At 45.4% G+C, this 12,925-nt stretch overlaps 1 protein-coding gene across 1 annotated transcript in view; it reads right to left on the bottom strand.

The window, feature by feature from the left end:
• The window catches only part of Slc1a6 (solute carrier family 1 member 6), a 29,731-nt gene that overhangs the window by 1,174 nt on the left and 15,632 nt on the right, over positions 1–12,925 (bottom strand). The window contains exons 7-9 of the mRNA XM_008830439.1: positions 12,291–12,524; positions 10,809–11,003; positions 884–1,018 (exon numbers count right to left, since the gene is read on the bottom strand). Coding sequence (XP_008828661.1) covers positions 884–1,018; positions 10,809–11,003; positions 12,291–12,524 — 564 coding nt within the window. The remainder of the gene's footprint in view (positions 1–883; positions 1,019–10,808; positions 11,004–12,290; positions 12,525–12,925) is intronic.

A 12,925-nucleotide genomic window follows, 5' to 3' on the forward strand; every position in this document is an offset into this window, starting at 1 on the left:
TTTGGGAGCTCTTATCTAATCCACAAAAGATTTTAGGGTTACTCTTTGGGGGGGGTGTTCAAGTAGCAAAAAGCCCCATTTAAGGAGGAGAGGAGAGAGGGAGGGAAGGGAGGGGGGGAAGGAGGGAAGGAGGGAGGGAGGGAGGAAGAGGGGAGAGAGAGAGGGATTGGAGAGGGGCTCATAGGCCTACTCTCTGCTGAACTCTGGCTCCTGAGGGATTCTGGGAGTGGGGGGAATCAGTCTTCAGGTCAGACCCTCTAGTGATCCCACCAAGCTCCACTAAATAATTCCAAACCAAAATTCTTCACAATTCAGTGTTGTAGGTAACCTGTGTTTTCTTCACACTTCTAAAATTCTTCAAAATTAAATTCTTCACTAAGGAAAAAAAAAAACACGGGTCTGGGAGAGGTGGCTCAGCAGTTGAAAGCACCGGTAGCTCTGGCAGAGGACCCAGGTTCGGTTCCCAGCACCCACATGGCAGCTAACAACCAACAACCATTTGTAACTCCAGTTCCAGGGGATCTGATGCACTCTTCTGGCCTCCATGGGCATTGCATGACACAGGTGCACCTACATACATGTGGCCAGAATACTCATACACATTTTTAAAATATATTTTTAAGATTTGTTTTTCACTTGCATTTAAAAGTTGGAGTAAAAAAACTGACCACCTTTTAATGATTTCTAGGTGAAATAGGTTGATGGGCCAAGCCTGCACTGTCTGAATCCTCCTCCACCCATGTCTACAAGGACGTGGGCTTGGGTGGCAGGCTGCTCTGATGCCTCCCTGACTCTAAAATACCACAGCTCTGACCTTTCTGAATTCTTGAAGGCGAAGATGTGAGAAGAGGCAGGGCCAGAGTCAAACACAAAGTACACTCACAGGAACCAGTCCACAGCTATGATCAGCGTGATGTCCTCTGTGGGCAGGCCGACAGAAGTGAGCACAATCACCATGGTGACCAGTCCCGCCTGGGGGATACCGGCAGCCCCAACGCTGGCTGCTGTGGCCGTAATGCTGCAAGTGGGAAGAGAGCATGGGATTCAGGAGAAGGGGAGAGAAGGGGCGGGGAGGTCAGGGAAGGGGCATCTTAATTAAGTTCTCAAGCCGAGACACAACGAGAAATAGAAGTCATGGGCACAGTTTGAAAACGGTGATGCCAGGCAGAGGCTGAAAGGGAAATGTCTGTGGAGGGTTCGAGGTTTCTACCTACAAGATGAGTGAGTTCAGGAATCTAATGAACAGTATGGGGACGACATTCATGATATTGTTATATATTTGAAATTCACACCTTAATTGTTATCACCATCTAAAAAGGAAAAGAGAATGAGAAAAAAGGGAGATTGAAGAGGGGAGGGAGGAGAAGAGAGGAGGGGGGAAAGACGGGAGGGAGGAAGGAGGGAGGAAGGAAGGAAGGAGGGAGGAGGGAGGAAGGAAGGAAGGAAGGAAGGTGGAAGGAAGGAGGAAGGAAGGAAGCAGGGAGGAAGGAAGGAAGAAAGGAAGGAAGGAGGAAGGAAGGGGAGGAGAAGGGAGGGGAGAGGACAGGAGGAGAGGAAGAGAGGACTTAAGGATCAAGAGGGAAGGAAGGGAAAGGAAGAGAGGAGAAAGAGAAAGGAGATCAAAGGACTTGAGGATCAGGACGGCAGAAAGGATTCCCAGGCACCAGGAGGTTTTCCACCATTTTTCTGTTACTCTTCTACAGCCCCAGCATGCCTTCACCTGTGCCCTACAGAAAATGTAAATCCCCAGTTGAACTTCTAGAGATAAAAATCAGTCTGGGAAGTTAAAATATTGCTGTAATGACTAAATTGATGTCGTTCTCAAACTAAAAATACGTTATTGTATTTTAGAACGTAAATGTGTAATTCTATATGTCTACTATGATTATTTTTTCTAACAAAACTGCAATAACAAGCTTCAACAGTACTGTGAAATTTAACACTGTTGCTATAATGTGAATTTGGCATTCACTCCCTTTCCAAATTCTCCAAGCTATAAAAAGTTTCTCCAAGTAATGATTTTTTAAAGCAATGCTAATTTTTTTTTAAATACAAGAGAGGAAACGGAAAGGAAATGAAGGAAGGAGGGAGGAAGAAAAGGGGGTGGGGTGGGAGGAGGGGAGAGAAGGAAGAAAAGGGGAAAGGAGAGTAGGGAAATAGAGGGGAGGGGAAATATGGATGGGGAGGGAGGGAAAGGAAAGGGAAGGAGAGGGAGGAAGGAAGGAGGGAGGGAGGAGGGAGGAATGGAGGAGGGAGGAAGGAGGAAGGAAGGAAGGAAGGAAGGAAGGAGGAAGGAAGGAAGGAAGGAAGGAAGAAGAGGAAGGAACTACAAGAGGAAATATATATAATATTCAGCTCAACTGTGGTAATCATTTTGAAAAACATACATATAGCAAATAACGATGTAATATGCCTTAAATATATTATATTTTTGTCAGTTATTACTCAATAAAGCTACGATTGGAAAAGACAGGGGAGAATTGAGACAGTTTCCCTGCAGCCCCAGCTGGCCTGGAACCCACTATGTAGACCAGGCTAGCCTTGATCTCACAGAGCTCTGCCTGCTTCTGTCTCTCAAGGGCTGGATTAAAAGTGTGGACCACCATGCCTCACTAGAAATTACTTTTTAAGTAGACAAATACAGCTTACCACTTTGGAGTTGGGGGCATTCTGGCCCATCTTGGTTTTAGAGCCTACTTCTTGTTCAGAAAAAGAGCTGGGGGGTGTAGCTCAGTGACAGAGTGCTGAGCAAAGCCTGGGTTCCATTTCCTTCCCCATAAATTAATATGAAATTAAAATTAAGAGGTCAGCTGGATCATGGATGAGTTACATTACAACTCCAACATCAGCTTCAGTTGCCCAGTAAAATGTGCTAAGTGTTGTAAAGGCCACCAAGCTTACTAGAGGGATGGCAGTACCCTGTGGTGCCAACCCTCTTCATGATAGCCTTGGAAGCCCCTGTGCTGGTTAGTTGTGTCAACCTGACACAAACTAGCATCACCTGGGAAAAGGGAGCCTAAAGTACAGAATTTCCTCCATCAGACTGGCCTGTGGTATATGTCTGTAAGGCATTTTCTTGATTGCTAATTGATGCAAGAAGGCCCAGCCCACTGTGGGCAATGCCATCCCTGGGCAGGTGGACCTGGCTGTATACAAAGGTAGCTGAGCAAAGCAGGGCGGAACAAGTAAGCCGTGTTCTTCCCTGGTCTCTGCTTCATCTCCTGCCTCCAGGTTCCTGCCCTGCTGTCCTTGATAACGGACTACAACTTGGAAACAGAAATAAACGGTTTCCTCCCCAACTTGTGTTTTGGTCATGATGACTAGCGCAGCAACAGAACTCAAACTAAGACAGCCCCTTACCAGATTCTGTATTCATATGTGTGAAGCAGTGGAAGATGACTGGCCAGAAGATGGCTCTATCAGAACAGAGACTAAGCAAAGACGCGGAGCCCAGCAGACTCCATTTGTGAGGTGTAAACTCTAAACAGAAACTCAGAGTCCCTCTGGCCTCCCCTGCTGATGACAGATTACATCTGCTTTCTCACTGTGAGCAGGAAAGACCATAGGCCTGGCCTGTATGTAATCAATGCTTTAATCATATCGGTTAATTCTTTCAAATAGGAAGAACCCCAGAAATGTATACACATAGCACTGTCACAGTCCAGTAGCAAGAAATTCATTAAGGAGATAAGATACACACATAGCCCAATTTGGAGTCTAGGGCAAGGCAATTAAAATGCACTGATGTGGCTAGGCCTGGTACCTTGTAAACCTAGAATTAGGAAGGCTGAGATGAGCTGATTTTGAGTTTAGGGCCAGCCTCAGCTACACAGTGAGAATTTGTCTCAAGAAACTGGGGCCCAGGGCTGTAGTTCAGTGGGAATAAAATGTTCCGATGTGTAAAGAAAACTGAACTATTTAATATGTATTTAATTTTATGTATATGTGTGCATACATGTGTTCATGTGTGAGGATATGTGCATACCACAGCACACGGGTGGCAGTCAGAGGACAGCTTCCGGAGTTGCCCTCACCATCTGTCTTGTTGCTCTCTCCCGCTGTTGGTCACGGTGCTGCATACTCCAGGCTGGCTTGCCTTCGAGCTTCTGGGGGCCTCCTGTCCCTGTATCCCACCTCACTGTAGAAGTGCTGGGATTACAGACACATGCCATCACTTTGGGCTTCTACATGGGTTTCAGAGATCAGAACTCAGATCATCAGGCATGTGCAACAAGAGCTTTTAACTGTTCAGCCATCCTCTGGCTCCCCCCAAAACTAAACTTTTGTAATTTTTTAAAAAATTATTATTATTATTTGGGGGTTGGAGAGATGGCTCAGCAGTTAAGAACACTGGTTGTACTTGCAGAAGACCCGGGTTTGAATCCCAGCACCCACATGACATCGGGCTTGCATAGCAAACATCTCTATCTCGTAAGCCATCTCACGAGACCCAAAAGATACAGCCTCAGCTACAACTGGCTACAAACTTGTGATCCTCCTGCTTCTACCTCTACAGTGTGTCCTACCAGTGTGTACCACCAAAATCAGCCAAATTTTTGAGGCTAGTTTAAGAATAAATTTTTTACTCTCTTCACATTAAAACATTGTTAGCACTGGGCTGGGGAGATGCCTCAGTGGGTAAGCACTTATCACACAAGTGTAAGGACCTGAGTTTGGATCCCCAGAACCCACACTCACTCTGTAATCCCAGCACAGCAAGGTGGAAGGCAGAGACAGGAGAGGCCCCAGAGACAGGCCAGGCAGCCTGGACACACAGCAGGAAACAGCAGATCCTGTCTCACAATGGAAGGTTAGGACCAACACCCGAGGCTATCCTCTCACTGCCACATTCACGGTGTGGCACACACATGCTCACACTCACATGCCCATGAGAACACGCGCATACACACACACACACACACACACACACACACACACACACACACACCCCAGAAATGTATACACATAGCACTGTCACAGTCCAGTAGCAAGAAATTCATTAAGGAGATAAGATACACACATAGCCCAATTTGGAGTCTAGGGCAAGGCAATTAAAATGCACTGATGTGGCTAGGCCTGGTACCTTGTAAACCTAGAATTAGGAAGGCTGAGATGAGCTGATTTTGAGTTTAGGGCCAGCCTCAGCTACACAGTGAGAATTTGTCTCAAGAAACTGGGGCCCAGGGCTGTAGTTCAGTGGGAATAAAATGTTCCGATGTGTAAAGAAAACTGAACTATTTAATATGTATTTAATTTTATGTATATGTGTGCATACATGTGTTCATGTGTGAGGATATGTGCATACCACAGCACACGGGTGGCAGTCAGAGGACAGCTTCCGGAGTTGCCCTCACCATCTGTCTTGTTGCTCTCTCCCGCTGTTGGTCACGGTGCTGCATACTCCAGGCTGGCTTGCCTTCGAGCTTCTGGGGGCCTCCTGTCCCTGTATCCCACCTCACTGTAGAAGTGCTGGGATTACAGACACATGCCATCACTTTGGGCTTCTACATGGGTTTCAGAGATCAGAACTCAGATCATCAGGCATGTGCAACAAGAGCTTTTAACTGTTCAGCCATCCTCTGGCTCCCCCCAAAACTAAACTTTTGTAATTTTTTAAAAAATTATTATTATTATTTGGGGGTTGGAGAGATGGCTCAGCAGTTAAGAACACTGGTTGTACTTGCAGAAGACCCGGGTTTGAATCCCAGCACCCACATGACATCGGGCTTGCATAGCAAACATCTCTATCTCGTAAGCCATCTCACGAGACCCAAAAGATACAGCCTCAGCTACAACTGGCTACAAACTTGTGATCCTCCTGCTTCTACCTCTACAGTGTGTCCTACCAGTGTGTACCACCAAAATCAGCCAAATTTTTGAGGCTAGTTTAAGAATAAATTTTTTACTCTCTTCACATTAAAACATTGTTAGCACTGGGCTGGGGAGATGCCTCAGTGGGTAAGCACTTATCACACAAGTGTAAGGACCTGAGTTTGGATCCCCAGAACCCACACTCACTCTGTAATCCCAGCACAGCAAGGTGGAAGGCAGAGACAGGAGAGGCCCCAGAGACAGGCCAGGCAGCCTGGACACACAGCAGGAAACAGCAGATCCTGTCTCACAATGGAAGGTTAGGACCAACACCCGAGGCTATCCTCTCACTGCCACATTCACGGTGTGGCACACACATGCTCACACTCACATGCCCATGAGAACACGCGCATACACACACACACACACACACACACACACACACACACACACAATTACAACAAATTTTAAAATACCTTGCTCTAGGTCATTCAAAAACTTAGTGGCAGACTTCAGCATGGAATCCATTTTAATTTCATTCCCCAACTCCATATTGCTTAATTCTAAATTCAGTAAATGTAAACAAAATGATGAATGTATATAAAAACATTTAACCTATATTAGTAAGTTCCAGGGGCTGGAGAGATGGCTCAGTGATTAAGAGCCCTTACTGTTCTTTGAAGGCTCGGTTCCCAGCACCCACATGGTGACTTACAACCATCTGTAACTCCACTTCCAAGAATGTGATGCCCTCTTCTGGCCTCCATGGGCCCTGCACACACATGGCGCACTTACATACATTCAAGCAAAACACTCACACATAAGATAAAAATAATAAATAAAATCTTTTTTAAAAAAAAGAATAGTGCTGGGCATTGTGGCATATGCCTTTAATCCCAGCACTTGGGAGATGGAGGCAGGTAGATGTCTGTGAGATGAAAGCCAGCTTGGTCTACATAACAAGTTCCAGGCCAGCTGGGGCTACAGGGAGATCTTGTCTCAAAAAGACCAAAAATAAAAAATATAAATAAAAAGAATAAAATCTAGAGACCTTTATTAATAATGTTAATAAATAATTGAACATTAATATTTTCATTGTTAATGTATTAAAAGTATTTTGTCACTAAAATATTAATAATAGACAAAATGGGTTTTATGACAAGGGCAAAATGTGATCGTGTTAGTAAATCATGAATAGGCTTCTTTGATTCTATATATCTTTTCTCTGAAAACATTTTAAATTAATTTGACTTTCCCTTATAAAGAAGTTGCATGTGAAAATGGTTTACAATAAAATAAACCTATTTTAGAAATTTAGGTGATCCTACATTTCATATGAGTACTGCCCACTAGAATTATTAGTCCTGATGTAATAATATGCTACATGGCATTGATGCTGTTTGGCAATAAATTACTTCACAAAAATTTTTTTCAATAATAAAATTTCATTATCCCTAGTGTTTCCTATTTGGATTTGCTTTCTTTTGAAGAGAAAAAGGATGATGTAAATACAGTAATGGAGTCTCAGGCAAGGTCACTATTCCCATCATCTCATGTGAGGGGGCCTTTCTCCTCCCTACACAGGTACAATCTGCCTAAAAGTGATCCCTGGGGGGAGGGGCAGATGCCCCATGTGGACAGGATAAGCCATGTCAGCCAAGAAGCCACCAGAACGCCTCAGGCTGTTTAGATTAGGTACAAACTAGGAGTCACCAAGCAGCCGGTCCCAACCTGTTACTTATGCTTGGAGCATTGCTTGCTAAGTCTGAAGCTGGCCATTGTCACCAAGGTCTGTATATTGATCACTAGAAATGGTGGAAGGGATGCTCAGTACCATGGGTCACTGAAGAGCACTGGCTGAAATATCCCCCATCTGTACCCTTTTTGATAACTTCCCCACTCCCACGATGTCAAACTTTATGGGAGATGCTCATTACAATGTTCAGGACTGTCATCTTGGCACAACCTGGAATCATCTGATAAAAAAGCCTTAGTTGACAAATTGTCTAGATGGGGTTGTCTGTGGGCATGGCTATGGGGATTTTCGTAATTGTTAGTTGATGTAGGAGGGTCTACTGTTCCTTGGGCTGAGCTCTGAACTATACGAGAGTGAAGAAACGTGGCAAGGAAGCCAGGGTCCTGTGCGTATTCTGTCTGCTCCTGATGGGATGTGAAGCTTCGCAGTTTCCTGCCTTCACTTCCTGTGGTGAGAGATGATGACCTGGAATTCTGAGGCAAATAAAACCCTTTCCTCCCCTATGGTGCCTTCTTGTCAGGGCATTTTATCACAGCAACAGAAATTAAACTAGGACAGACCCTAACCAAGTATTTTTAATATTCCTTTGAAATTAGGTTTATGTCATCTGTGGTTCCCCCTAGAAGAGGATGGTTATCCTATCCAGCACTTGTCAGGACTGGTTAAACAACATTCAATAAATCTCTCCTTGCTATCCATGTTTATCTACCACCTACTATGTGTTAGACACCTGCCAATGCTCTTCAGCTTATGTTGGGATCTTATCCCTTAAATCCATTTTAAGTTGAAAATATTGTAAATCAAAAATTAATCAAACACATCTAGACTACCAAATGTCATAGTGTCAGTACACTACCAGAAGGCTACTGGCTACCCAACATGATGGCACACACTTGTAATTCCAGCACCTGGGAGGCTGAGGCAGGAGGATAATACATTCGAAATCAGCCTGGGCTACACAGAGAGATCCAGTCTTCAAGGAAACAGAATAAAATAAATAAAAAAGTAAATAAGCTATCAGCTGTTTTCCCTAATGATTTTGTGGCTGCCTGGGAGATGAAGCTCCCTGGTGCCATCCAGCATCAAGAGAGAGGATTGGCTGACCAAAATTCAGTTCCCAGTACCCACAAGGCAACTGATAACCATCCATAACTCCAATCCCAGGGGATCTGATGCTCTCTTCTGGCCTCTGTGAGCATTGCATGCATAGGTGCATTTACATACATGCAGGTAAGTCATTCACACACATAAAATAAAAATAAATACCCCCTAAAAATTTAAATAAATTGGCATGGTGGTGCCCACCTTTAATCCCAGCACTTGGGAGGCACAGACAAGCAGATCTCTGTGAGATCAAGGCCAGCCTGGTCTACATAGTAAGTTCCAGGGCAGTTGGGGCTGAAAGGAGATCCTGTCTCAAAAAGCCAAAAACAAAAACAAAAACAAACCAACAATGAAAGAGCATGGTATCTATCTCAGATAGCATTAACTAATCAACCTGACACAGCCTAGAATCATCTTTAAAAAAAAAAAGTTTTGATTGAGTCTTTATCAGGTTGGTCTATGGACATGTCTTTGAGGGATTCTCTTGATTGTCTGAACTGATGTAGGAGGGATCAACCCACTGTGGGCTGTGCAGTTTCCTGAGCAGGTGGTCTTGGGCTATATAAGAAACCTGGCTAAGCATAAGCCTAGAGCAAGCCAGCACATGACAGTCCTCCATGGTTCCCGCCTCAGGTTCCTGCCTTGAGTTTTTGCCCTGAATTCCCTCAGTGATTTATTTTGACCTGGAAGTGTGAGACAAAAAAAACCCTTTCTTCCCCAAGTTGCTTTTGGTCAGGGTATTTTAGCAGAACAGCAGAAATGAAACTAGGACAATTTGTTTTGGCTCACAGCTCCAGGTTGCATCCATTACTGTGGAGCAGTCAGGCAGGGAGTTGAAACAGCAGGTCACATCCACAGTCAAGAGCAGAGACAGAGGGTGCATGTGTCCCATGCTCAGGCCTCTTTCTCTAAAACAATTCAGGACCCAAACCCAGGGACCAGTGCTGCCTACTTTTTCCCACATTAGTTAACATATTGAAAACAGTCTCCAACAGACATGCCCACAGGTCAACCTGATCTACACAAGCCCTCCTGTAAGACTGTTCCCAGGTGATTCTAGATTGTGTCAAGCTGAAAATTAAAATGAACCATCACAGTATGGAAGAACATTCAAATTAAGAACTGAGTATAGAGGCCTGTGAGAGGGCAGGTTCAGTGGGTAAACATGCTTGCCACCAAGCCTGATAACCTGAGTCCAATTCCAGGATACACATGGTAGGAGAGAACTGACTCCTACAACTTTTCTTCTGACCTCCACACATGTGCTATGGCACACACACCCACACACATATACATATTCACATATATATACACAAAGAAAATTAAATGTAACAATGTTTGTAAACTGAAGGACTAGAGATGTCTCAACAGCTAAGAGTGCTTACTGCTCTTGCAGAGGACCCAAGTTGGGTTCCCAGCACTCACAACAGGGGGCTCACAACCACCAGCTCCAGGTCCCTGGGAGCTGACACTGTCTTCTTGCCTCTAAGGGCATCTTCATACACAGACTCATACAGACACACATAAATACACATAAAATAGAAATAGAAATATAATTTGGAGGATGATATGGGGGATCTAAAAGGAATTGGAGGGGGAAGTGGAGGGTGAATATGATCAAAATACATTGTATAATGTATGAAATTCTCAAAGAATAAATTTAAAATATTTTAACCTTAAAAAAAGATTTAGGGATGCTCAACCTGTAATGACTAAATTGGAACTTTGCTGTAATAGAGTCCAGGAATCTCTAATAAGAACCCTGGGTTAGCTAGGCATCGTGGTCCACACCTTTTAATCCCAGCACTCGGGGAGGCACAGGCAGGCAGATTTCTGTGGTATCAAGGCCAGTCTGGTCTACATAGCAAGTTCTAGGCCAACTGGGGCTATAGAGAAACCCTTTCTCAAACAAACAGAAAGAACCATGGGTTAACAGGATGCACCAGCCACACTTTTGGAAAACTGCTGTAACACAGTAGCTCATGAGAAGGAAGTGGGTCCTTCCGGGTCCTTCCAGCCTTGGGTGCCGAGCTCTCACCTTTAGCCTCTTCCCACTACCCCTTCCATGATCTGGGGCCTCCCTTGGCCTCCAGCTGTGGCTCCCTCCTCCCCAGCTGAGAGACCTCATCCTTCTCACCTGATTGTGGTGATCTGGCCCAGGTTGAGTTCATAGTTGTTGACTTGAGCAATAAAGATGGCAGCCAAGGCCTCATAGAGTGCTGTGCCATCCATGTTGACGGTGGCCCCCACGGGCAGCACAAACCTGGTGATGCGGCGGTCCACACCCAGGCCCTCCTCCAGGCAGCGGAAGGTGATAGGCAGAGTTGCAGAACTGGGGGAAGAGAGCTCTGAAGGCTGAGAATAGGGAACAGCAGGATGGGACAAGGCAGCAATGGGCCAAAGGGGGGTTCCCCTCTAGGACATGGAGGCCAGGTGGAAATTCAAGCAAAAATCAGAGCACTGACGTGATAGATGTGCATGGGGAAGTCAGACTCCTAACACAATGAGAACTGAGCCATGGGACTCTCCCAAGCTGAAGGTCTCCTGACTCATTCAAGTCAGTAGTTTATGCCCCTACTCCAATCCTAGACTGCTGACCTTCCACAGCATAGGGTAAATGTGACTGTTAATTTGGTCAGTTTGACAAAACCTAGAATTACCAAGAGTCTCAATGAGAGTTTGGGTTGGCCTGCCAGCATGCCTGTAGGAGACTGTCTTAATTAAGATAATTGATGTGGGAAGACCCAGCCCACTGCAGGTAGCAACATTCCTTAAGGCAGGAGGCACTGAACTGTATGAGTGGAGAAATCCAGCTGAGTCCAGGGAGCAAACATCAGGCGTGCAGTGCATTTACACGTGCATCAAAGAGTCTTTGCTCTTGGATGTGATCTAATTAGCTGCCTGGAGTTCCTGCTTTGATTTTACCACAATGAAGGACTGGAATCTGGAATTGTAAAACAGATAAGCCCTTTCTAAACCCTTAAGATGTTTTTGTGAGGGTATTTTTATCACAGCGACAGAAATTAAAACAGGACAATAAAGAGCAGAATGTACATTTGTATTGGGAACAACCTCACTTACGGGAAGCTCGTCTCTCCCCCACCAATTCCCAGAGGAACAGTGACTTCATTGATTGGTGATTCTAATGGAAAGAGTGGGTCTGCTTTTCTGCAAGAAATGGATCCTGTCTGTCAGCTTTACATAAAAAGCTTGGATTCACAGTCTTCAGCCCTGGAGCCAGACAGTGCCTATCACTCAGCCCCCATCCCCACCCAAAAGAGTTCCCAGACACCATGTCAAGAAAAGATGAGACTCTGTGAACTCAAAATGACCCAGTTTAGTTCATGGAACTCTCTGCAACCTTCACCTCAAAGTCAGAATTGGCATCTGGCTCTCCCCCTCATAAGATGGAGAAACAAGAAAGGAGACAAAGGGGTCAGGAGAGCCAGCAGAGGACAAAGACTATTCCCCAGGCCCTGGTCCCTGAAGAGAGCTTCAAGAACCCCCAGTGTTACTGTACAACCAGAGGAGGTGTTTGGGCAGGGGGAGAGCAGGATCACTGAAGGAGCTCATGAAAGATGAAGACTGGACCTAAGGAGAGTTCAGGATAAGATCATACCTGGAAGAGGTGCCCATGGCTGTGATGAGGGCCTGCAGCACACCCCCGATGAAGGGGAAGGGGTTCCGATGGGTCACGAGGAAGTAGATGAGGGGCAAGACGCCACCAGCATGGAGGAACAAGCCCACTATGACAGTCAGGGTGTACATGCCCAGCTGACCTCCAAGGACGGCCATGTCTTCCATTTCCAGAATCTTCCCAGCAATCAGGAACAAGATGCCCACTGGTGCATACCTGAGTAAGCCACACACCTGTCAAGGAATTCTTCTTAACCTTCCTTACATGTCTGGAGCTGACATCATCAAAGCTTTGCCCATATAGCACTCTGGAGTCAGATAAGAATCTACAACACAGCCCCCAACTCCACCCTAACCTTTCCTAAACATCAAGAACAGCATGGGGGATTGGGGGTCCGAGATGGCTCAGCAGTTAAGAACACTTGCTGCTCAATCATAAGGACCACAGTTGGGATCCCAGCACCCATATTGGACAGTTTACAAATGCCTCTAACTTCAGCTCCAAGGGATCTGACATCTTCTGGCCTCCCCAGGCATGCACGCGCACACACACACACACACACACACACACACACACACACACACAGAAAGAGAGAGAGAGGGAGAGGGAGAGGGAGG

This window comes from Nannospalax galili, unplaced genomic scaffold (genome assembly GCF_000622305.1).
Source record: "Nannospalax galili isolate Female #2095 unplaced genomic scaffold, S.galili_v1.0 scaffold1275, whole genome shotgun sequence".
NCBI classification, from domain to species: domain Eukaryota; kingdom Metazoa; phylum Chordata; class Mammalia; order Rodentia; family Spalacidae; genus Nannospalax; species Nannospalax galili.